The sequence below is a fragment of the Drosophila subpulchrella genome, unplaced genomic scaffold (assembly GCF_014743375.2).
Source record: "Drosophila subpulchrella strain 33 F10 #4 breed RU33 unplaced genomic scaffold, RU_Dsub_v1.1 Primary Assembly Seq357, whole genome shotgun sequence".
NCBI lineage: Eukaryota > Metazoa > Arthropoda > Insecta > Diptera > Drosophilidae > Drosophila > Drosophila subpulchrella.
The window spans coordinates 63,354-81,746 of record NW_023665579.1 but is presented as its reverse complement, the minus strand read 5'-3'; the positions used below and the strand labels follow the sequence as shown (position 1 = coordinate 81,746).

The 18,393-nt window shown below is 43.4% G+C and overlaps 17 protein-coding genes across 17 annotated transcripts; 8 read left to right on the top strand and 9 right to left on the bottom strand.

The window, feature by feature from the left end:
• Nucleotides 1-1,095: 1,095 nt before the first annotated feature.
• Nucleotides 1,096-1,500, top strand: LOC119561473 (histone H4). Its single transcript, XM_037875126.1, has one exon. It carries the CDS (start codon nt 1,137-1,139, stop codon nt 1,446-1,448), a length of 312 nt encoding a protein of 103 aa, XP_037731054.1. The 5' UTR covers nt 1,096-1,136; the 3' UTR covers nt 1,449-1,500.
• A 318-nt stretch (nt 1,501-1,818) lies between these two features.
• Nucleotides 1,819-2,323, bottom strand: LOC119561452 (histone H2A). Its single transcript, XM_037875105.1, has one exon. The coding sequence runs from the start codon at nt 2,266-2,268 to the stop codon at nt 1,894-1,896; it is 375 nt and encodes a 124-aa protein (XP_037731033.1). The 5' UTR covers nt 2,269-2,323; the 3' UTR covers nt 1,819-1,893.
• LOC119561494 (histone H2B) lies at nt 2,319-2,922 on the top strand. The gene is made up of 2 exons (XM_037875144.1): nt 2,319-2,457; nt 2,512-2,922. Exon 2 carries the CDS (start codon nt 2,663-2,665, stop codon nt 2,864-2,866), a length of 204 nt encoding a protein of 67 aa, XP_037731072.1. The 5' UTR covers nt 2,319-2,457; nt 2,512-2,662; the 3' UTR covers nt 2,867-2,922.
• Nucleotides 2,923-3,262: 340 nt separating this feature from the next.
• LOC119561432 (histone H1-like) lies at nt 3,263-4,124 on the bottom strand. The gene has a single exon (XM_037875086.1). The coding sequence runs from the start codon at nt 4,102-4,104 to the stop codon at nt 3,352-3,354; it is 753 nt and encodes a 250-aa protein (XP_037731014.1). The 5' UTR covers nt 4,105-4,124; the 3' UTR covers nt 3,263-3,351.
• A 2,110-nt stretch (nt 4,125-6,234) lies between these two features.
• Nucleotides 6,235-6,639, top strand: LOC119561472 (histone H4). Its single transcript, XM_037875125.1, has one exon. The coding sequence runs from the start codon at nt 6,276-6,278 to the stop codon at nt 6,585-6,587; it is 312 nt and encodes a 103-aa protein (XP_037731053.1). The 5' UTR covers nt 6,235-6,275; the 3' UTR covers nt 6,588-6,639.
• Nucleotides 6,640-6,957: 318 nt separating this feature from the next.
• LOC119561450 (histone H2A) lies at nt 6,958-7,462 on the bottom strand. Its single transcript, XM_037875102.1, has one exon. It carries the CDS (start codon nt 7,405-7,407, stop codon nt 7,033-7,035), a length of 375 nt encoding a protein of 124 aa, XP_037731030.1. The 5' UTR covers nt 7,408-7,462; the 3' UTR covers nt 6,958-7,032.
• Nucleotides 7,458-8,124, top strand: LOC119561490 (histone H2B). The gene is made up of 2 exons (XM_037875141.1): nt 7,458-7,596; nt 7,651-8,124. Exon 2 carries the CDS (start codon nt 7,802-7,804, stop codon nt 8,003-8,005), a length of 204 nt encoding a protein of 67 aa, XP_037731069.1. The 5' UTR covers nt 7,458-7,596; nt 7,651-7,801; the 3' UTR covers nt 8,006-8,124.
• LOC119561429 (histone H1-like) lies at nt 8,122-9,262 on the bottom strand. Its single transcript, XM_037875083.1, has 2 exons — nt 8,378-9,262; nt 8,122-8,320 (listed from the first exon to the last, which is right to left on the bottom strand). The coding sequence occupies exon 1, from the start codon at nt 9,240-9,242 to the stop codon at nt 8,490-8,492; it is 753 nt and encodes a 250-aa protein (XP_037731011.1). The 5' UTR covers nt 9,243-9,262; the 3' UTR covers nt 8,122-8,320; nt 8,378-8,489.
• A 1,415-nt stretch (nt 9,263-10,677) lies between these two features.
• LOC119561445 (histone H3) lies at nt 10,678-11,162 on the bottom strand. The gene has a single exon (XM_037875098.1). It carries the CDS (start codon nt 11,137-11,139, stop codon nt 10,729-10,731), a length of 411 nt encoding a protein of 136 aa, XP_037731026.1. The 5' UTR covers nt 11,140-11,162; the 3' UTR covers nt 10,678-10,728.
• A 260-nt stretch (nt 11,163-11,422) lies between these two features.
• Nucleotides 11,423-11,786, top strand: LOC119561486 (histone H4-like). Its single transcript, XM_037875138.1, has one exon. The coding sequence runs from the start codon at nt 11,423-11,425 to the stop codon at nt 11,732-11,734; it is 312 nt and encodes a 103-aa protein (XP_037731066.1). The 3' UTR covers nt 11,735-11,786.
• A 303-nt stretch (nt 11,787-12,089) lies between these two features.
• LOC119561471 (histone H2A-like) lies at nt 12,090-12,615 on the bottom strand. Its single transcript, XM_037875124.1, has one exon. It carries the CDS (start codon nt 12,549-12,551, stop codon nt 12,180-12,182), a length of 372 nt encoding a protein of 123 aa, XP_037731052.1. The 5' UTR covers nt 12,552-12,615; the 3' UTR covers nt 12,090-12,179.
• LOC119561488 (histone H2B) lies at nt 12,602-13,205 on the top strand. The gene is made up of 2 exons (XM_037875139.1): nt 12,602-12,740; nt 12,795-13,205. Exon 2 carries the CDS (start codon nt 12,946-12,948, stop codon nt 13,147-13,149), a length of 204 nt encoding a protein of 67 aa, XP_037731067.1. The 5' UTR covers nt 12,602-12,740; nt 12,795-12,945; the 3' UTR covers nt 13,150-13,205.
• LOC119561469 (histone H2B) lies at nt 12,699-18,375 on the top strand. Its single transcript, XM_037875122.1, has 2 exons — nt 12,699-12,801; nt 17,909-18,375. Exons 1-2 carry the CDS (start codon nt 12,778-12,780, stop codon nt 18,254-18,256), a joined length of 372 nt encoding a protein of 123 aa, XP_037731050.1. The 5' UTR covers nt 12,699-12,777; the 3' UTR covers nt 18,257-18,375.
• LOC119561438 (histone H1-like) lies at nt 13,304-14,406 on the bottom strand. The gene has a single exon (XM_037875091.1). The coding sequence runs from the start codon at nt 14,384-14,386 to the stop codon at nt 13,634-13,636; it is 753 nt and encodes a 250-aa protein (XP_037731019.1). The 5' UTR covers nt 14,387-14,406; the 3' UTR covers nt 13,304-13,633.
• Nucleotides 15,485-16,297, bottom strand: LOC119561444 (histone H3). Its single transcript, XM_037875097.1, has one exon. It carries the CDS (start codon nt 16,273-16,275, stop codon nt 15,865-15,867), a length of 411 nt encoding a protein of 136 aa, XP_037731025.1. The 5' UTR covers nt 16,276-16,297; the 3' UTR covers nt 15,485-15,864.
• On the top strand, nt 16,519-16,919 carry LOC119561483 (histone H4). Its single transcript, XM_037875136.1, has one exon. The coding sequence runs from the start codon at nt 16,556-16,558 to the stop codon at nt 16,865-16,867; it is 312 nt and encodes a 103-aa protein (XP_037731064.1). The 5' UTR covers nt 16,519-16,555; the 3' UTR covers nt 16,868-16,919.
• Nucleotides 17,241-17,744, bottom strand: LOC119561461 (histone H2A). Its single transcript, XM_037875113.1, has one exon. The coding sequence runs from the start codon at nt 17,685-17,687 to the stop codon at nt 17,313-17,315; it is 375 nt and encodes a 124-aa protein (XP_037731041.1). The 5' UTR covers nt 17,688-17,744; the 3' UTR covers nt 17,241-17,312.
• Nucleotides 18,376-18,393: the final 18 nt, after the last annotated feature.

Sequence of the window (18,393 nt, the reverse complement as noted above, 5' to 3'; positions counted from 1 at the left end):
AAAAATATCGTGGAGGTTGCACTTAACATTAAAAAGAAAATATAAAAAATGTATTTTTAAATCTGTTTATGTTTTATTAAGCAAATAGATTCACAAGCCTAGCTAATTTTTGTTCATCTCGCATGTAATATTTTTTAGTTTTTTTCTGATGCTTGAAAGTCTTGACCATCCCTGCCGCATAGCAGCTCCATCGCATTAAAAACCCCACCCAATCCAATATTTATTGATTTTATCAATTCTAATTTCTATCAAATCACAAAAAGTTACATACAATTATTAACTCCACTTACGAAGGAACGAGTCGAAAATTTTTTTTTTTTTTTTTTTTTTATTTTAACGTTGAAGCCTGCAGATAAAAATTTGTATCTCATTGACTGTAATTTGTGGTCCTGAAAAGGACCGATTTGTACAAAGTATGTTAGCGCATTGGCAGCACGCACACTTAAGCACGCTCGCCGCGAATGCGACGGGCCAACTGGATGTCTTTGGGCATGATGGTGACACGCTTGGCATGAATGGCGCACAAGTTGGTATCTTCAAAGAGGCCAACCAGATAGGCCTCGCTAGCTTCCTGCAGAGCCATCACTGCCGAGCTCTGGAATCGCAGGTCAGTCTTGAAGTCCTGAGCGATTTCACGCACCAGACGCTGGAAAGGCAGCTTGCGGATCAGGAGCTCGGTACTCTTCTGGTATCGACGGATCTCACGCAGGGCAACAGTTCCAGGGCGATACCGATGGGGCTTCTTCACGCCTCCGGTGGCTGGTGCGCTCTTGCGAGCGGCCTTAGTAGCCAGTTGTTTGCGTGGCGCCTTGCCACCAGTCGATTTCCGAGCGGTTTGCTTGGTACGGGCCATTTTCGAGTTCACGTTCACTTCACGTTTCAAAACACAATAAACGATAGCTGCATTTGCTACCTACTTATATAGCAAAACGAGGAGGGTTGAAAAGAGAGGGAAGCAGAGGCCATCTCACTTGTCGAGCAGAGAGCGGTGAGCGAAGAGCGGGACGCACATATCGTTCGGACTCGCTCGTGTTTCTGGGGTTTTAGGTATAAATAAGAGTGCGTCGAAAATCAGGAATTAGTTCTTCAGTGACTTTCGTTTCGTGCAGTGTGTTAACAGTAGAAAATAGTGAAATATGACTGGTCGCGGTAAAGGAGGCAAAGGCTTGGGAAAAGGAGGCGCCAAGCGTCATCGCAAAGTGCTGCGAGATAACATCCAGGGTATCACTAAGCCAGCAATCCGCCGTTTGGCTCGTCGCGGCGGTGTGAAGCGCATCTCGGGACTCATTTACGAGGAAACACGTGGCGTTCTGAAGGTGTTCTTGGAGAACGTTATCCGCGATGCCGTCACCTACACCGAACACGCCAAGAGGAAGACTGTCACAGCCATGGATGTTGTGTACGCTCTGAAGAGGCAAGGCCGCACCCTGTACGGCTTCGGCGGTTAAAAAACTAGTACAGCTTGTACTTCATTCAGCAATCGGTCCTTTTCAGGACCACCATTCAAATTTTCGAAGGAGACAAATTTTCAAATAATTTTTTGATTTATTGGCATACTGACCGGGAACTCGAAAGTTGATACTGCATATACATATTGCATTGAACCAAAATTAAATTTCAAATGGGTATGGGTTCAGGTATGTATTTTGTAGAGGCTGTACCGCTTGCAGATACAGCATTAACGGAAATGCGTCTTTTTGGCGACGAACTTCTTAGAACATTCCAGATCTTATTTCTGACCAAGTGCTATTCAACGACATTTCTTGTTTTAATGATATAATATACGTATTGAAAAATCTTCACTTCTTTGGTAAAAACTTGGTCGTCCTGAAAAGGACGGTTGGGTTTTATTTTTTATGTACAAGTATGTAGTAGGCTCCGCATTTAAAACGTTTAAGCCTTCTTCTCGGTCTTCTTGGGCAACAGAACAGCCTGGATGTTGGGCAACACTCCACCCTGGGCAATGGTGACGCCGGAGAGTAGTTTGTTCAACTCCTCGTCGTTGCGGATGGCCAGCTGCAGATGACGAGGAATAATCCTAGTCTTCTTGTTGTCACGAGCAGCATTGCCAGCCAATTCGAGAACCTCAGCGGCCAGATATTCCATCACAGCAGCCAGGTAAACTGGAGCGCCGGCCCCAACTCGCTCGGCATAGTTGCCCTTGCGGAGCAAACGGTGAATACGGCCCACTGGGAACTGAAGACCGGCACGGTTAGAGCGGGACTTTGCCTTTCCCTTCACTTTGCCACCTTTTCCACGACCAGACATTTTTCTTTACGAGTATTTCACTTAGTTCACTTTACACACTGAAAACGAATGCTCGACGAGCCCCGGGTAGCCACATATTTATACTTTTGCGTCTGCCTGCGCGTTCATTTAGGGGTGGGTGCCTTAGACCTGAAAACATTGCTCGAAAAAAAGTATAAAGCTGAACGCGCTTGGGCACCATTATGATCAGTGAGTTGTGTTTGTGAAATCATAAGTGAAGTGAATAATGCCGCCGAAAACTAGTGGAAAGGCAGCCAAGAAGGCTGGCAAAGCCCAGAAGAACATCACCAAGACCGATAAGAAGAAGAAGCGCAAGAGGAAGGAGAGCTACGCCATCTACATTTACAAGGTCCTGAAGCAGGTCCACCCTGACACCGGCATTTCGTCGAAGGCAATGAGCATCATGAACAGCTTTGTGAATGATATCTTCGAGCGCATTGCTGCCGAGGCGTCTCGTCTGGCTCACTACAACAAGCGCTCGACCATAACCAGTCGGGAGATCCAAACGGCTGTTCGCCTGCTCCTGCCCGGAGAGTTGGCCAAGCACGCCGTCAGTGAGGGAACCAAGGCTGTCACCAAGTACACCAGCTCCAAGTAATTTTCTCTTGCTGCGTATGGGCAGAAAGATCCAAAACGGCCCTTTTCAGGGCCACAACACATTTTACCAAAGAAACTACATTTTCAATATACCATTTGCCAATCAAATTCGTGATATAAGTTCAATTTGTGTTTTTTTTTCTGAAGAACTTATTCTGGAGTTTTATAGTATAGTTATTAAATCATGAACATCGATTGATAACGAGTTTCTGCAAAAAGTGGCGAGGAACATTCTTTGACTTGCATTTTAAGATACTCTGGTACAGCTGCTGAAATCAATGCGGCCACACTTCTTTAAAAAAAAAAATGCTAACGGCCTAACAAAATAATTGGATAAGTAAAATGTACAAAGTTTTAAATTGAAAGTATCTTTCTCTTGTTAACGAACGTTGTAGCCCTGAAAAGGGCTTGTTTAAACTAATTTCAGATATCGAAATCTAAAATAGCGATTGCGAGCAGGTACCAGGTACTGTACTTTTGCTAAATTTACTTCTTGGCAGCCGTAGTCTTGGCTTTCGGCTTTTTAGCGGTAGCAGGAGCAGCTGCTTTTTTCACCGCCTTTTTGGGCTTAGCAGACGCCGCTGGCTTGGCCTTTGGTGCTTTCGCCGCCTTTGGCTTCGCTGCGATCGACTTGGCCTTCGCTGCTGTTGGCTTCGCCTTTACGGTTCCAGTTTTCTTGGCATCCTTGGCCTTTGCCTTTTCGGTTTTCTTCTTCTCTGCGGTCTTTTTGGTGGTAACAGCCTTCTTAGCCTTGGGCTTCTTCTCGTCAGCTCCGGCGGCAGCTTTCTTGGCGGTGGATCCGGTCTTCTTGACGGCTACCTTCTTGCTTTTCACCTTCTTCTCAGCAGACGCAGGCTTCGGCTTCGGATCCTTCTTGGCGGAGGCCGACAGTTTAAATGAGCCAGACGCCCCTTTTCCCTTGGTTTGGATCAGCTTTCCATTGACCACGGCGGATTTCAAGTATTTCTTGATGAATGGAGCCAGCTTCTGGGCATCGCATTTATAGGTGGCAGTGATGTATTTCTTAATTGCCAGAAGCGATGAGCCGCCACGTTCCTTCAAATTCTTGATGGATGCGTCCACCATTTGTTGAGTTGGCGGATGCGATGGCGGGGCAGCAGCCCTTTTCACCTTTGGGGCAGCGGATCCAGATGCCTTCTTGGTGGCCACCTTCTTCTCAACTGACACTGACGGGGCAGCCACTGGGGAAGCGGACGTTGCAACTGCAGAATCAGACATTTTTCTTCACTAAAATACACTTTTTCGTATAGAAAATGGGCCGCGCGCTTATTACCAACCTCCTTCGTTCGGATGAGAATCGAGGAGGAGAGCACTTTAACTGTGCGCCTGGCATCAGGCATTTGCTCTGCTATTATTTGTTTGAAGTGCAAACATATTTTCTTATTTTTAGTGCTTAAGATTCTAAAACTTAACAATCTTTTTATTGTTTTACATTCTTAAATGATCTATTAAGCAGGTAATGTTTTCAAAATGTAAGTATCTTGTTTTTGCGACCTTTTATTGCCTTATCAACTTCAACATAGACATTCGTAACATGAGCAATTTTCTTAAAAACCCATTTTAAAATATGATATCTTAAAAATATTTTGTAACTTGCTAATGAAAAAATAAATTTGAACCTTTTACTTAAATAAGTACTACAATTATATTTACTTATCATTAGTTTAGGTATTTTATTACTTGTTCCAAGTTGTCCCTTGGCTACGTACGAAGTTGGCTATCAAGCTACATTCGGCAATGGTTTTCTGACTGTTAAAAATATAAATCTTTTAAAATATTGTATTTATTCGATGTTTTCTTAGATATATCATGTCTTTGCTCAAGACAGTACAGCATTGGATGCATGTTTATAAGCAGTTTTTACAAAATTTGCTAATATGTGTTTCATGTATGAATCCCATTGAGGCCGCACTCAAGTTAACATTAAAGAAAAAAATCTAAAAAATATACTTAATAATATTTTTCTTGTTTTTTATAAAGCATTATGCATTCATTAACGCATATGATTTATTTTCAGATAGCGTTTAAAAGTTTTTCGATTTTTTGTTGATGCTTGAATGTCTAATGTTGATCGTGGTTGTCCCACATAACCCTCCCTTTCTAAAAACATGCCGACATTTATAACGAAAATTTTTGAAAAACGTGATAATACCAAAAGTACAATCAAATTGAATCTAATCTATTAAATAAATCTAATATTACAAAAAACGATATATAAATTCAGGAATATATATACCTATAAGCAGTTTTTTTTGTGTCCCATATAAAAATATCGTGGAGGTTGCACTTAACATTAAAAAGAAAATATAAAAAATGTATTTTTAAATCTGTTTATGTTTTATTAAGCAAATAGATTCACAAGCCTAGCTAATTTTTGTTCATCTCGCATGTAATATTTTTTAGTTTTTTTCTGATGCTTGAAAGTCTTGACCATCCCTGCCGCATAGCAGCTCCATCGCATTAAAAACCCCACCCAATCCAATATTTATTGATTTTATCAATTCTAATTTCTATCAAATCACAAAAAGTTACATACAATTATTAACTCCACTTACGAAGGAACGAGTCGAAAAGTTTTTTTTTTATTTTAACGTTGAAGCCTGCAGATAAAAATTTGTATCTCATTGACTGTAATTTGTGGTCCTGAAAAGGACCGATTTGTACAAAGTATGTTAGCGCATTGGCAGCACGCACACTTAAGCACGCTCGCCGCGAATGCGACGGGCCAACTGGATGTCTTTGGGCATGATGGTGACACGCTTGGCATGAATGGCGCACAAGTTGGTATCTTCAAAGAGGCCAACCAGATAGGCCTCGCTAGCTTCCTGCAGAGCCATCACTGCCGAGCTCTGGAATCGCAGGTCAGTCTTGAAGTCCTGAGCGATTTCACGCACCAGACGCTGGAAAGGCAGCTTGCGGATCAGGAGCTCGGTACTCTTCTGGTATCGACGGATCTCACGCAGGGCAACAGTTCCAGGGCGATACCGATGGGGCTTCTTCACGCCTCCGGTGGCTGGTGCGCTCTTGCGAGCGGCCTTAGTAGCCAGTTGTTTGCGTGGCGCCTTGCCACCAGTCGATTTCCGAGCGGTTTGCTTGGTACGGGCCATTTTCGAGTCACGTTCACTTCACGTTTCAAAACACAATAAACGATAGCTGCATTTGCTACCTACTTATATAGCAAAACGAGGAGGGTTGAAAAGAGAGGGAAGCAGAGGCCATCTCACTTGTCGAGCAGAGAGCGGTGAGCGAAGAGCGGGACGCACATATCGTTCGGACTCGCTCGTGTTTCTGGGGTTTTAGGTATAAATAAGAGTGCGTCGAAAATCAGGAATTAGTTCTTCAGTGACTTTCGTTTCGTGCAGTGTGTTAACAGTAGAAAATAGTGAAATATGACTGGTCGCGGTAAAGGAGGCAAAGGCTTGGGAAAAGGAGGCGCCAAGCGTCATCGCAAAGTGCTGCGAGATAACATCCAGGGTATCACTAAGCCAGCAATCCGCCGTTTGGCTCGTCGCGGCGGTGTGAAGCGCATCTCGGGACTCATTTACGAGGAAACACGTGGCGTTCTGAAGGTGTTCTTGGAGAACGTTATCCGCGATGCCGTCACCTACACCGAACACGCCAAGAGGAAGACTGTCACAGCCATGGATGTTGTGTACGCTCTGAAGAGGCAAGGCCGCACCCTGTACGGCTTCGGCGGTTAAAAAACTAGTACAGCTTGTACTTCATTCAGCAATCGGTCCTTTTCAGGACCACCATTCAAATTTTCGAAGGAGACAAATTTTCAAATAATTTTTTGATTTATTGGCATACTGACCGGGAACTCGAAAGTTGATACTGCATATACATATTGCATTGAACCAAAATTAAATTTCAAATGGGTATGGGTTCAGGTATGTATTTTGTAGAGGCTGTACCGCTTGCAGATACAGCATTAACGGAAATGCGTCTTTTTGGCGACGAACTTCTTAGAACATTCCAGATCTTATTTCTGACCAAGTGCTATTCAACGACATTTCTTGTTTTAATGATATAATATACGTATTGGAAAATCTTCACTTCTTTGGTAAAAACTTGGTCGTCCTGAAAAGGACGGTTGGGTTTTATTTTTTATGTACAAGTATGTAGTAGGCTCCGCATTTAAAACGTTTAAGCCTTCTTCTCGGTCTTCTTGGGCAACAGAACAGCCTGGATGTTGGGCAACACTCCACCCTGGGCAATGGTGACGCCGGAGAGTAGTTTGTTCAACTCCTCGTCGTTGCGGATGGCCAGCTGCAGATGACGAGGAATAATCCTAGTCTTCTTGTTGTCACGAGCAGCATTGCCAGCCAATTCGAGAACCTCAGCGGCCAGATATTCCATCACAGCAGCCAGGTAAACTGGAGCGCCGGCCCCAACTCGCTCGGCATAGTTGCCCTTGCGGAGCAAACGGTGAATACGGCCCACTGGGAACTGAAGACCGGCACGGTTAGAGCGGGACTTTGCCTTTCCCTTCACTTTGCCACCTTTTCCACGACCAGACATTTTTCTTTACGAGTATTTCACTTAGTTCACTTTACACACTGAAAACGAATGCTCGACGAGCCCCGGGTAGCCACATATTTATACTTTTGCGTCTGCCTGCGCGTTCATTTAGGGGTGGGTGCCTTAGACCTGAAAACATTGCTCGAAAAAAAGTATAAAGCTGAACGCGCTTGGGCACCATTATGATCAGTGAGTTGTGTTTGTGAAATCATAAGTGAAGTGAATAATGCCGCCGAAAACTAGTGGAAAGGCAGCCAAGAAGGCTGGCAAAGCCCAGAAGAACATCACCAAGACCGATAAGAAGAAGAAGCGCAAGAGGAAGGAGAGCTACGCCATCTACATTTACAAGGTCCTGAAGCAGGTCCACCCTGACACCGGCATTTCGTCGAAGGCAATGAGCATCATGAACAGCTTTGTGAATGATATCTTCGAGCGCATTGCTGCCGAGGCGTCTCGTCTGGCTCACTACAACAAGCGCTCGACCATAACCAGTCGGGAGATCCAAACGGCTGTTCGCCTGCTCCTGCCCGGAGAGTTGGCCAAGCACGCCGTCAGTGAGGGAACCAAGGCTGTCACCAAGTACACCAGCTCCAAGTAATTTTCTCTTGCTGCGTATGGGCAGAAAGATCCAAAACGGCCCTTTTCAGGGCCACAACACATTTTACCAAAGAAACTACATTTTCAATATACCATTTGCCAATCAAATTCGTGATATAAGTTCAATTTGTGTTTTTTTTTCTGAAGAACTTATTCTGGAGCTTTATAGTATAGTTATTAAATCATGAACATCGATTGATAACGAGTTTCTGCAAAAAGTGGCGAGGAACATTCTTTGACTTGCATTTTAAGATACTCTGGTACAGCTGCTGAAATCAATGCGGCCACACTTCTTTAAAAAAAAAATGCTAACGGCCTAACAAAATAATTGGATAAGTAAAATGTACAAAGTTTTAAATTGAAAGTATCTTTCTCTTGTTAACGAACGTTGTAGCCCTGAAAAGGGCTTGTTTAAACTAATTTCAGATATCGAAATCTAAAATAGCGATTGCGAGCAGGTACCAGGTACTGTACTTTTGCTCAATTTACTTCTTGGCAGCCGTAGTCTTGGCTTTCGGCTTTTTAGCGGTAGCAGGAGCAGCTGCTTTTTTCACCGCCTTTTTGGGCTTAGCAGACGCCGCTGGCTTGGCCTTTGGTGCTTTCGCCGCCTTTGGCTTCGCTGCGATCGACTTGGCCTTCGCTGCTGTTGGCTTCGCCTTTACGGTTCCAGTTTTCTTGGCATCCTTGGCCTTTGCCTTTTCGGTTTTCTTCTTCTCTGCGGTATTTTTGGTGGTAACAGCCTTCTTAGCCTTGGGCTTCTTCTCGTCAGCTCCGGCGGCAGCTTTCTTGGCGGTGGATCCGGTCTTCTTGACGGCTACCTTCTTGCTTTTCACCTTCTTCTCAGCAGACGCAGGCTTCGGCTTCGGATCCTTCTTGGCGGAGGCCGACAGTTTAAATGAGCCAGACGCCCCTTTTCCCTTGGTTTGGATCAGCTTTCCATTGACCACGGCGGATTTCAAGTATTTCTTGATGAATGGAGCCAGCTTCTGGGCATCGCATTTATAGGTGGCAGTGATGTATTTCTTAATTGCCAGAAGCGATGAGCCGCCACGTTCCTTCAAATTCTTGATGGATGCGTCCACCATTTGTTGAGTTGGCGGATGCGATGGCGGGGCAGCAGCCCTTTTCACCTTTGGGGCAGCGGATCCAGATGCCTTCTTGGTGGCCACCTTCTTCTCAACTGACACTGACGGGGCAGCCACTGGGGAAGCGGACGTTGCAACTGCAGAATCAGACATTTTTCTTCACTAAAATACACTTTTTCGTATAGAAAATGGGCCTGCGCGCTTATTACCAACCTCCTTCGTTCGGATGAGAATCGAGGAGGAGAGCACTTTAACTGTGCGCCTGGCATCAGGCATTTGCTCTGCTATTATTTGTTTGAAGTGCAAACATATTTTCTTATTTTTAGTGCTTAAGATTCTAAAACTTAACAATCTTTTTATTGTTTTACATTCTTAAATGATCTATTAAGCAGGTAATGTTTTCAAAATGTAAGTATCTTGTTTTTGCGACCTTTTATTGCCTTATCAACATCAACATAGACATTCGTAACATGAGCAATTTTCTTAAAAACCCATTTTAAAATATGATATCTTAAAAATATTTTGTAACTTGCTAATGAAAAAATAAATTTGAACCTTTTACTTAAATAAGTACTACAATTATATTTACTTATCATTAGTTTAGGTATTTTATTACTTGTTCCAAGTTGTCCCTTGGCTACGTACGAAGTTGGCTATCAAGCTACATTCGGCAATGGTTTTCTGACTGTTAAAAATATAAATCTTTTAAAATATTGTATTTATTCGATGTTTTCTTAGATATATCATGTCTTTGCTCAAGACAGTACAGCATTGGATGCATGTTTATAAGCAGTTTTTACAAAATTTGCTAATATGTGTTTCATGTATGAATCCCATTGAGGCCGCACTCAAGTTAACATTAAAGAAAAAAATCTAAAAAATATACTTAATAATATTTTTCTTGTTTTTTATAAAGCATTATGCATTCATTAACGCATATGATTTATTTTCAGATAGCGTTTAAAAGTTTTTTCGATTTTTTGTTGATGCTTGAATGTCTAATGTTGATCGTGGTTGTCCCACATAACCCTCCCTTTCTAAAAACATGCCGACATTTATAACGAACATTTTTGAAAAACGTGATAATACCAAAAGTACAATCAAATTGAATCTAATCTATTAAATAAATCTAATATTACAAAAAACGATATATAAATTCAGGAATATATATACCTATAAGCAGTTTTTTTTGTGTCCCATATAAAAATATCGTGGAGGTTGCACTTAACATTAAAAAGAAAATATAAAAAATGTATTTTTAAATCTGTTTATGTTTTATTAAGCAAATAGATTCACAAGCCTAGCTAATTTTTGTTCATCTCGCATGTAATATTTTTTAGTTTTTTTCTGATGCTTGAAAGTCTTGACCATCCCTGCCGCATAGCAGCTCCATCGCATTAAAAACCCCACCCAATCCAATATTTATTGATTTTATCAATTCTAATTTCTATCAAATCACAAAAAGTTACATACAATTATTAACTCCACTTACGAAGGAACGAGTCGAAAATTTTTTTTTTTTTTTTTATTTTAACGTTGAAGCCTGCAGATAAAAATTTGTATCTCATTGACTGTAATTTGTGGTCCTGAAAAGGACCGATTTGTACAAAGTATGTTAGCGCATTGGCAGCACGCACACTTAAGCACGCTCGCCGCGAATGCGACGGGCCAACTGGATGTCTTTGGGCATGATGGTGACACGCTTGGCATGAATGGCGCACAAGTTGGTATCTTCAAAGAGGCCAACCAGATAGGCCTCGCTAGCTTCCTGCAGAGCCATCACTGCCGAGCTCTGGAATCGCAGGTCAGTCTTGAAGTCCTGAGCGATTTCACGCACCAGACGCTGGAAAGGCAGCTTGCGGATCAGGAGCTCGGTACTCTTCTGGTATCGACGGATCTCACGCAGGGCAACAGTTCCAGGGCGATACCGATGGGGCTTCTTCACGCCTCCGGTGGCTGGTGCGCTCTTGCGAGCGGCCTTAGTAGCCAGTTGTTTGCGTGGCGCCTTGCCACCAGTCGATTTCCGAGCGGTTTGCTTGGTACGGGCCATTTTCGAGTTCACGTTCACTTCACGTTTCAAAACACAATAAACGATAGCTGCATTTGCTACCTACTTATATAGCAAAACGAGGAGGGTTGAAAAGAGAGGGAAGCAGAGGCCATCTCACTTGTCGAGCAGAGAGCGGTGAGCGAAGAGCGGGACGCACATATCGTTCGGACTCGCTCGTGTTTCTGGGGTTTTAGGTATAAATAAGAGTGCGTCGAAAATCAGGAATTAGTTCTTCAGTGACTTTCGTTTCGTGCAGTGTGTTAACAGTAGAAAATAGTGAAATATGACTTGTCGCGGTAAAGGAGGCAAAGGCTTGGGAAAAGGAGGCGCCAAGCGTCATCGCAAAGTGCTGCGGGATAACATCCAGGGTATCACTAAGCCAGCAATCCGCCGTTTGGCTCGTCGCGGCGGTGTGAAGCGCATCTCGGGACTCATTTACGAGGAAACACGTGGCGTTCTGAAGGTGTTCTTGGAGAACGTTATCCGCGATGCCGTCACCTACACCGAACACGCCAAGAGGAAGACTGTCACAGCCATGGATGTTGTGTACGCCCTGAAGAGGCAAGGCCGCACCCTGTACGGCTTCGGCGGTTAAAAAACTAGTACAGCTTGTACTTCATTCAGCAATCGGTCCTTTTCAGGACCACCATTCAAATTTTCGAAGGAGACAAATTTTCAAATAATTTTTTGATTTATTGGCATACTGACCGGGAACTCGAAAGTTGATACTACATATACATATTGCATTGAACCAAAATTAAATTTCAAATGGGTATGGGTTCAGGTATGTATTTTGTAGAGGCTGTACCGCTTGCAGATACAGCATTAACGGAAATGCGTCTTTTTGGCGACGAACTTCTTAGAACATTCCAGATCTTATTTCTGACCAAGTGCTATTCAACGACATTTCTTGTTTTAATGATATAATATACGTATTGGAAAATCTTCACTTCTTTGGTAAAAACTTGGTCGTCCTGAAAAGGACGGTTGGGTTTTATTTTTTATGTACAAGTATGTAGTAGGCTCCGCATTTAAAACGTTTAAGCCTTCTTCTCGGTCTTCTTGGGCAACAGAACAGCCTGGATGTTGGGTAACACTCCACCCTGGGCAATGGTGACGCCGGAGAGTAGTTTGTTCAACTCCTCGTCGTTGCGGATGGCCAGCTGCAGATGACGAGGAATAATCCTAGTCTTCTTGTTGTCACGAGCAGCATTGCCAGCCAATTCGAGAACCTCAGCGGCCAGATATTCCATCACAGCAGCCAGGTAAACTGGAGCGCCGGCCCCAACTCGCCCATAGTTGCCCTTGCGGAGCAAACGGTGAATACGGCCCACTGGGAACTGAAGACCGGCACGGTTAGAGCGGGACTTTGCCTTTCCCTTCACTTTGCCACCTTTTCCACGACCAGACATTTTTCTTTACGAGTATTTCACTTAGTTCACTTTACACACTGAAAACGAATGCTCGACGAGCCCCGGGTAGCCACATATTTATACTTTTGCGTCTGCCTGCGCGTTCATTTAGGGGTGGGTGCCTTAGACCTGAAAACATTGCTCGAAAAAAAGTATAAAGCTGAACGCGCTTGGGCACCATTATGATCAGTGAGTTGTGTTTGTGAAATCATAAGTGAAGTGAATAATGCCGCCGAAAACTAGTGGAAAGGCAGCCAAGAAGGCTGGCAAAGCCCAGAAGAACATCACCAAGACCGATAAGAAGAAGAAGCGCAAGAGGAAGGAGAGCTACGCCATCTACATTTACAAGGTCCTGAAGCAGGTCCACCCTGACACCGGCATTTCGTCGAAGGCAATGAGCATCATGAACAGCTTTGTGAATGATATCTTCGAGCGCATTGCTGCCGAGGCGTCTCGTCTGGCTCACTACAACAAGCGCTCGACCATAACCAGTCGGGAGATCCAAACGGCTGTTCGCCTGCTCCTGCCCGGAGAGTTGGCCAAGCACGCCGTCAGTGAGGGAACCAAGGCTGTCACCAAGTACACCAGCTCCAAGTAATTTTCTCTTGCTGCGTATGGGCAGAAAGATCCAAAACGGCCCTTTTCAGGGCCACAACACATTTTACCAAAGAAACTACATTTTCAATATACCATTTGCCAATCAAATTCGTGATATAAGTTCAATTTGTGTTTTTTTTCTGAAGAACTTATTCTGGAGCTTTATAGTATAGTTATTAAATCATGAACATCGATTGATAACGAGTTTCTGCAAAAAGTGGCGAGGAACATTCTTTGACTTGCATTTTAAGATACTCTGGTACAGCTGCTGAAATCAATGCGGCCACACTTCTTTAAAAAAAAAAATGCTAACGGCCTAACAAAATAATTGGATAAGTAAAATGTACAAAGTTTTAAATTGAAAGTATCTTTCTCTTGTTAACGAACGTTGTAGCCCTGAAAAGGGCTTGTTTAAACTAATTTCAGATATCGAAATCTAAAATAGCGATTGCGAGCAGGTACCAGGTACTGTACTTTTGCTCAATTTACTTCTTGGCAGCCGTAGTCTTGGCTTTCGGCTTTTTAGCGGTAGCAGGAGCAGCTGCTTTTTTCACCGCCTTTTTGGGCTTAGCAGACGCCGCTGGCTTGGCCTTTGGTGCTTTCGCCGCCTTTGGCTTCGCTGCGATCGACTTGGCCTTCGCTGCTGTTGGCTTCGCCTTTACGGTTCCAGTTTTCTTGGCATCCTTGGCCTTTGCCTTTTCGGTTTTCTTCTTCTCTGCGGTCTTTTTGGTGGTAACAGCCTTCTTAGCCTTGGGCTTCTTCTCTTCAGCTCCGGCGGCAGCTTTCTTGGCGGTGGATCCGGTCTTCTTGACGGCTACCTTCTTGCTTTTCACCTTCTTCTCAGCAGACGCAGGCTTCGGCTTCGGATCCTTCTTGGCGGAGGCCGACAGTTTAAATGAGCCAGACGCCCCTTTTCCCTTGGTTTGGATCAGCTTTCCATTGACCACGGCGGATTTCAAGTATTTCTTGATGAATGGAGCCAGCTTCTGGGCATCGCATTTATAGGTGGCAGTGATGTATTTCTTAATTGCCAGAAGCGATGAGCCGCCACGTTCCTTCAAATTCTTGATGGATGCGTCCACCATTTGTTGAGTTGGCGGATGCGATGGCGGGGCAGCAGCCCTTTTCACCTTTGGGGCAGCGGATCCAGATGCCTTCTTGGTGGCCACCTTCTTCTCAACTGACACTGACGGGGCAGCCACTGGGGAAGCGGACGTTGCAACTGCAGAATCAGACATTTTTCTTCACTAAAATACACTTTTTCGTATAGAAAATGGGCTGCGCGCTTATTACCAACCTCCTTCGTTCGGATGAGAATCGAGGAGGAGAGCACTTTAACTGTGCGCCTGGCATCAGGCATTTGCTCTGCTATTATTTGTTTGAAGTGCAAACATATTTTCTTATTTTTAGTGCTTAAGATTCTAAAACTTAACAATCTTTTTATTGTTTTACATTCTTAAATGATCTATTAAGCAGGTAATGTTTTCAAAATGTAAGTATCTTGTTTTTGCGACCTTTTATTGCCTTATCAACTTCAACATAGACATTCGTAACATGAGCAATTTTCTTAAAAACCCATTTTAAAATATGATATCTTAAAAATATTTTGTAACTTGCTAATGAAAAAATAAATTTGAACCTTTTACTTAAATAAGTACTACAATTATATTTACTTATCATTAGTTTAGGTATTTTATTACTTGTTCCAAGTTGTCCCTTGGCTACGTACGAAGTTGGCTATCAAGCTACATTCGGCAATGGTTTTCTGACTGTTAAAAATATAAATCTTTTAAAATATTGTATTTATTCGATGTTTTCTTAGATATATCATGTCTTTGCTCAAGACAGTACAGCATTGGATGCATGTTTATAAGCAGTTTTTACAAAATTTGCTAATATGTGTTTCATGTATGAATCCCATTGAGGCCGCACTCAAGTTAACATTAAAGAAAAAAATCTAAAAAATATACTTAATAATATTTTTCTTGTTTTTTATAAAGCATTATGCATTCATTAACGCATATGATTTATTTTCAGATAGCGTTTAAAAGTTTTTCGATTTTTTGTTGATGCTTGAATGTCTAATGTTGATCGTGGTTGTCCCACATAACCCTCCCTTTCTAAAAACATGCCGACATTTATAACGAAAATTTTTGAAAAACGTGATAATACCAAAAGTACAATCAAATTGAATCTAATCTATTAAATAAATCTAATATTACAAAAAACGATATATAAATTCAGGAATATATATACCTATAAGCAGTTTTTTTTGTGTCCCATATAAAAATATCGTGGAGGTTGCACTTAACATTAAAAAGAAAATATAAAAAATGTATTTTTAAATCTGTTTATGTTTTATTAAGCAAATAGATTCACAAGCCTAGCTAATTTTTGTTCATCTCGCATGTAATATTTTTTAGTTTTTTTCTGATGCTTGAAAGTCTTGACCATCCCTGCCGCATAGCAGCTCCATCGCATTAAAAACCCCACCCAATCCAATATTTATTGATTTTATCAATTCTAATTTCTATCAAATCACAAAAAGTTACATACAATTATTAACTCCACTTACGAAGGAACGAGTCGAAAAGTTTTTTTTTTATTTTAACGTTGAAGCCTGCAGATAAAAATTTGTATCTCATTGACTGTAATTTGTGGTCCTGAAAAGGACCGATTTGTACAAAGTATGTTAGCGCATTGGCAGCACGCACACTTAAGCACGCTCGCCGCGAATGCGACGGGCCAACTGGATGTCTTTGGGCATGATGGTGACACGCTTGGCATGAATGGCGCACAAGTTGGTATCTTCAAAGAGGCCAACCAGATAGGCCTCGCTAGCTTCCTGCAGAGCCATCACTGCCGAGCTCTGGAATCGCAGGTCAGTCTTGAAGTCCTGAGCGATTTCACGCACCAGACGCTGGAAAGGCAGCTTGCGGATCAGGAGCTCGGTACTCTTCTGGTATCGACGGATCTCACGCAGGGCAACAGTTCCAGGGCGATACCGATGGGGCTTCTTCACGCCTCCGGTGGCTGGTGCGCTCTTGCGAGCGGCCTTAGTAGCCAGTTGTTTGCGTGGCGCCTTGCCACCAGTCGATTTCCGAGCGGTTTGCTTGGTACGGGCCATTTTCGAGTTCACGTTCACTTCACGTTTCAAAACACAATAAACGATAGCTGCATTTGCTACCTACTTATATATATTATATTATATTGAAAAGAGAGGGAAGCAGAGGCCATCTCACTTGTCGAGCAGAGAGCGGTGAGCGAAGAGCGGGACGCACATATCGTTCGGACTCGCTCGTGTTTCTGGGGTTTTAGGTATAAATAAGAGTGCGTCGAAAATCAGGAATTAGTTCTTCAGTGACTTTCGTTTCGTGCAGTGTGTTAACAGTAGAAAATAGTGAAATATGACTGGTCGCGGTAAAGGAGGCAAAGGCTTGGGAAAAGGAGGCGCCAAGCGTCATCGCAAAGTGCTGCGGGATAACATCCAGGGTATCACTAAGCCAGCAATCCGCCGTTTGGCTCGTCGCGGCGGTGTGAAGCGCATCTCGGGACTCATTTACGAGGAAACACGTGGCGTTCTGAAGGTGTTCTTGGAGAACGTTATCCGCGATGCCGTCACCTACACCGAACACGCCAAGAGGAAGACTGTCACAGCCATGGATGTTGTGTACGCTCTGAAGAGGCAAGGCCGCACCCTGTACGGCTTCGGCGGTTAAAAAACTAGTACAGCTTGTACTTCATTCAGCAATCGGTCCTTTTCAGGACCACCATTCAAATTTTCGAAGGAGACAAATTTTCAAATAATTTTTTGATTTATTGGCATACTGACCGGGAACTCGAAAGTTGATACTGCATATACATATTGCATTGAACCAAAATTAAATTTCAAATGGGTATGGGTTCAGGTATGTATTTTGTAGAGGCTGTACCGCTTGCAGATACAGCATTAACGGAAATGCGTCTTTTTGGCGACGAACTTCTTAGAACATTCCAGATCTTATTTCTGACCAAGTGCTATTCAACGACATTTCTTGTTTTAATGATATAATATACGTATTGGAAAATCTTCACTTCTTTGGTAAAAACTTGGTCGTCCTGAAAAGGACGGTTGGGTTTTATTTTTTATGTACAAGTATGTAGTAGGCTCCGCATTTAAAACGTTTAAGCCTTCTTCTCGGTCTTCTTGGGCAACAGAACAGCCTGGATGTTGGGTAACACTCCACCCTGGGCAATGGTGACGCCGGAGAGTAGTTTGTTCAACTCCTCGTCGTTGCGGATGGCCAGCTGCAGATGACGAGGAATAATCCTAGTCTTCTTGTTGTCACGAGCAGCATTGCCAGCCAATTCGAGAACCTCAGCGGCCAGATATTCCATCACAGCAGCCAGGTAAACTGGAGCGCCGGCCCCAACTCGCTCGGCATAGTTGCCCTTGCGGAGCAAACGGTGAATACGGCCCACTGGGAACTGAAGACCGGCACGGTTAGAGCGGGACTTTGCCTTTCCCTTCACTTTGCCACCTTTTCCACGACCAGACATTTTTCTTTACGAGTATTTCACTTAGTTCACTTTACACACTGAAAACGAATGCTCGACGAGCCCCGGGTAGCCACATATTTATACTTTTGCGTCTGCCTGCGCGTTCATTTAGGGGTGGGTGCCTTAGACCTGAAAACATTGCTCGAAAAAAAGTATAAAGCTGAACGCGCTTTGTGAAATCATAAGTGAAGTGAATAAAGCCGCCGAAAACTAGTGGAAAGGCAGCCAAGAAGGCTGGCAAAGCCCAGAAGAACATCACCAAGACCGATAAGAAGAAGAAGCGCAAGAGGAAGGAGAGCTACGCCATCTACATTTACAAGGTCCTGAAGCAGGTCCACCCTGACACCGGCATTTCGTCGAAGGCAATGAGCATCATGAACAGCTTTGTGAATGATATCTTCGAGCGCATTGCTGCCGAGGCGTCTCGTCTGGCTCACTACAACAAGCGCTCGACCATAACCAGTCGGGAGATCCAAACGGCTGTTCGCCTGCTCCTGCCCGGAGAGTTGGCCAAGCACGCCGTCAGTGAGGGAACCAAGGCTGTCACCAAGTACACCAGCTCCAAGTAATTTTCTCTTGCTGCGTATGGGCAGAAAGATCCAAAACGGCCCTTTTCAGGGCCACAACACATTTTACCAAAGAAACTACATTTTCAATATACCATTTGCCAATCAAATTCGTGATATAAGTTCAATTTGTGTTTTTT

What these genes read in the sequence shown, in the direction of transcription:
- LOC119561471 (XM_037875124.1), bottom strand. Translation starts at nt 12,551, where the DNA reads ATGTCTGGTCGTGGAAAAGGTGGCAAAGTGAAGGGAAAGGCAAAGTCC.
- LOC119561483 (XM_037875136.1), top strand. Translation starts at nt 16,556, where the DNA reads ATGACTGGTCGCGGTAAAGGAGGCAAAGGCTTGGGAAAAGGAGGCGCC.
- LOC119561450 (XM_037875102.1), bottom strand. Translation starts at nt 7,407, where the DNA reads ATGTCTGGTCGTGGAAAAGGTGGCAAAGTGAAGGGAAAGGCAAAGTCC.
- LOC119561461 (XM_037875113.1), bottom strand. Translation starts at nt 17,687, where the DNA reads ATGTCTGGTCGTGGAAAAGGTGGCAAAGTGAAGGGAAAGGCAAAGTCC.
- LOC119561438 (XM_037875091.1), bottom strand. Translation starts at nt 14,386, where the DNA reads ATGTCTGATTCTGCAGTTGCAACGTCCGCTTCCCCAGTGGCTGCCCCG.
- LOC119561432 (XM_037875086.1), bottom strand. Translation starts at nt 4,104, where the DNA reads ATGTCTGATTCTGCAGTTGCAACGTCCGCTTCCCCAGTGGCTGCCCCG.
- LOC119561488 (XM_037875139.1), top strand. Translation starts at nt 12,946, where the DNA reads ATGAGCATCATGAACAGCTTTGTGAATGATATCTTCGAGCGCATTGCT.
- LOC119561452 (XM_037875105.1), bottom strand. Translation starts at nt 2,268, where the DNA reads ATGTCTGGTCGTGGAAAAGGTGGCAAAGTGAAGGGAAAGGCAAAGTCC.
- LOC119561486 (XM_037875138.1), top strand. Translation starts at nt 11,423, where the DNA reads ATGACTTGTCGCGGTAAAGGAGGCAAAGGCTTGGGAAAAGGAGGCGCC.
- LOC119561445 (XM_037875098.1), bottom strand. Translation starts at nt 11,139, where the DNA reads ATGGCCCGTACCAAGCAAACCGCTCGGAAATCGACTGGTGGCAAGGCG.
- LOC119561494 (XM_037875144.1), top strand. Translation starts at nt 2,663, where the DNA reads ATGAGCATCATGAACAGCTTTGTGAATGATATCTTCGAGCGCATTGCT.
- LOC119561444 (XM_037875097.1), bottom strand. Translation starts at nt 16,275, where the DNA reads ATGGCCCGTACCAAGCAAACCGCTCGGAAATCGACTGGTGGCAAGGCG.
- LOC119561490 (XM_037875141.1), top strand. Translation starts at nt 7,802, where the DNA reads ATGAGCATCATGAACAGCTTTGTGAATGATATCTTCGAGCGCATTGCT.
- LOC119561469 (XM_037875122.1), top strand. Translation starts at nt 12,778, where the DNA reads ATGCCGCCGAAAACTAGTGGAAAG. An exon ending in CGCCGAAAACTAGTGGAAAG is followed by an intron (nt 12,802 to 17,908) that starts GCAGCCAAGAAG and finishes ACTAGTGGAAAG; the next exon opens with GCAGCCAAGAAGGCTGGCAA.
- LOC119561473 (XM_037875126.1), top strand. Translation starts at nt 1,137, where the DNA reads ATGACTGGTCGCGGTAAAGGAGGCAAAGGCTTGGGAAAAGGAGGCGCC.
- LOC119561472 (XM_037875125.1), top strand. Translation starts at nt 6,276, where the DNA reads ATGACTGGTCGCGGTAAAGGAGGCAAAGGCTTGGGAAAAGGAGGCGCC.
- LOC119561429 (XM_037875083.1), bottom strand. Translation starts at nt 9,242, where the DNA reads ATGTCTGATTCTGCAGTTGCAACGTCCGCTTCCCCAGTGGCTGCCCCG.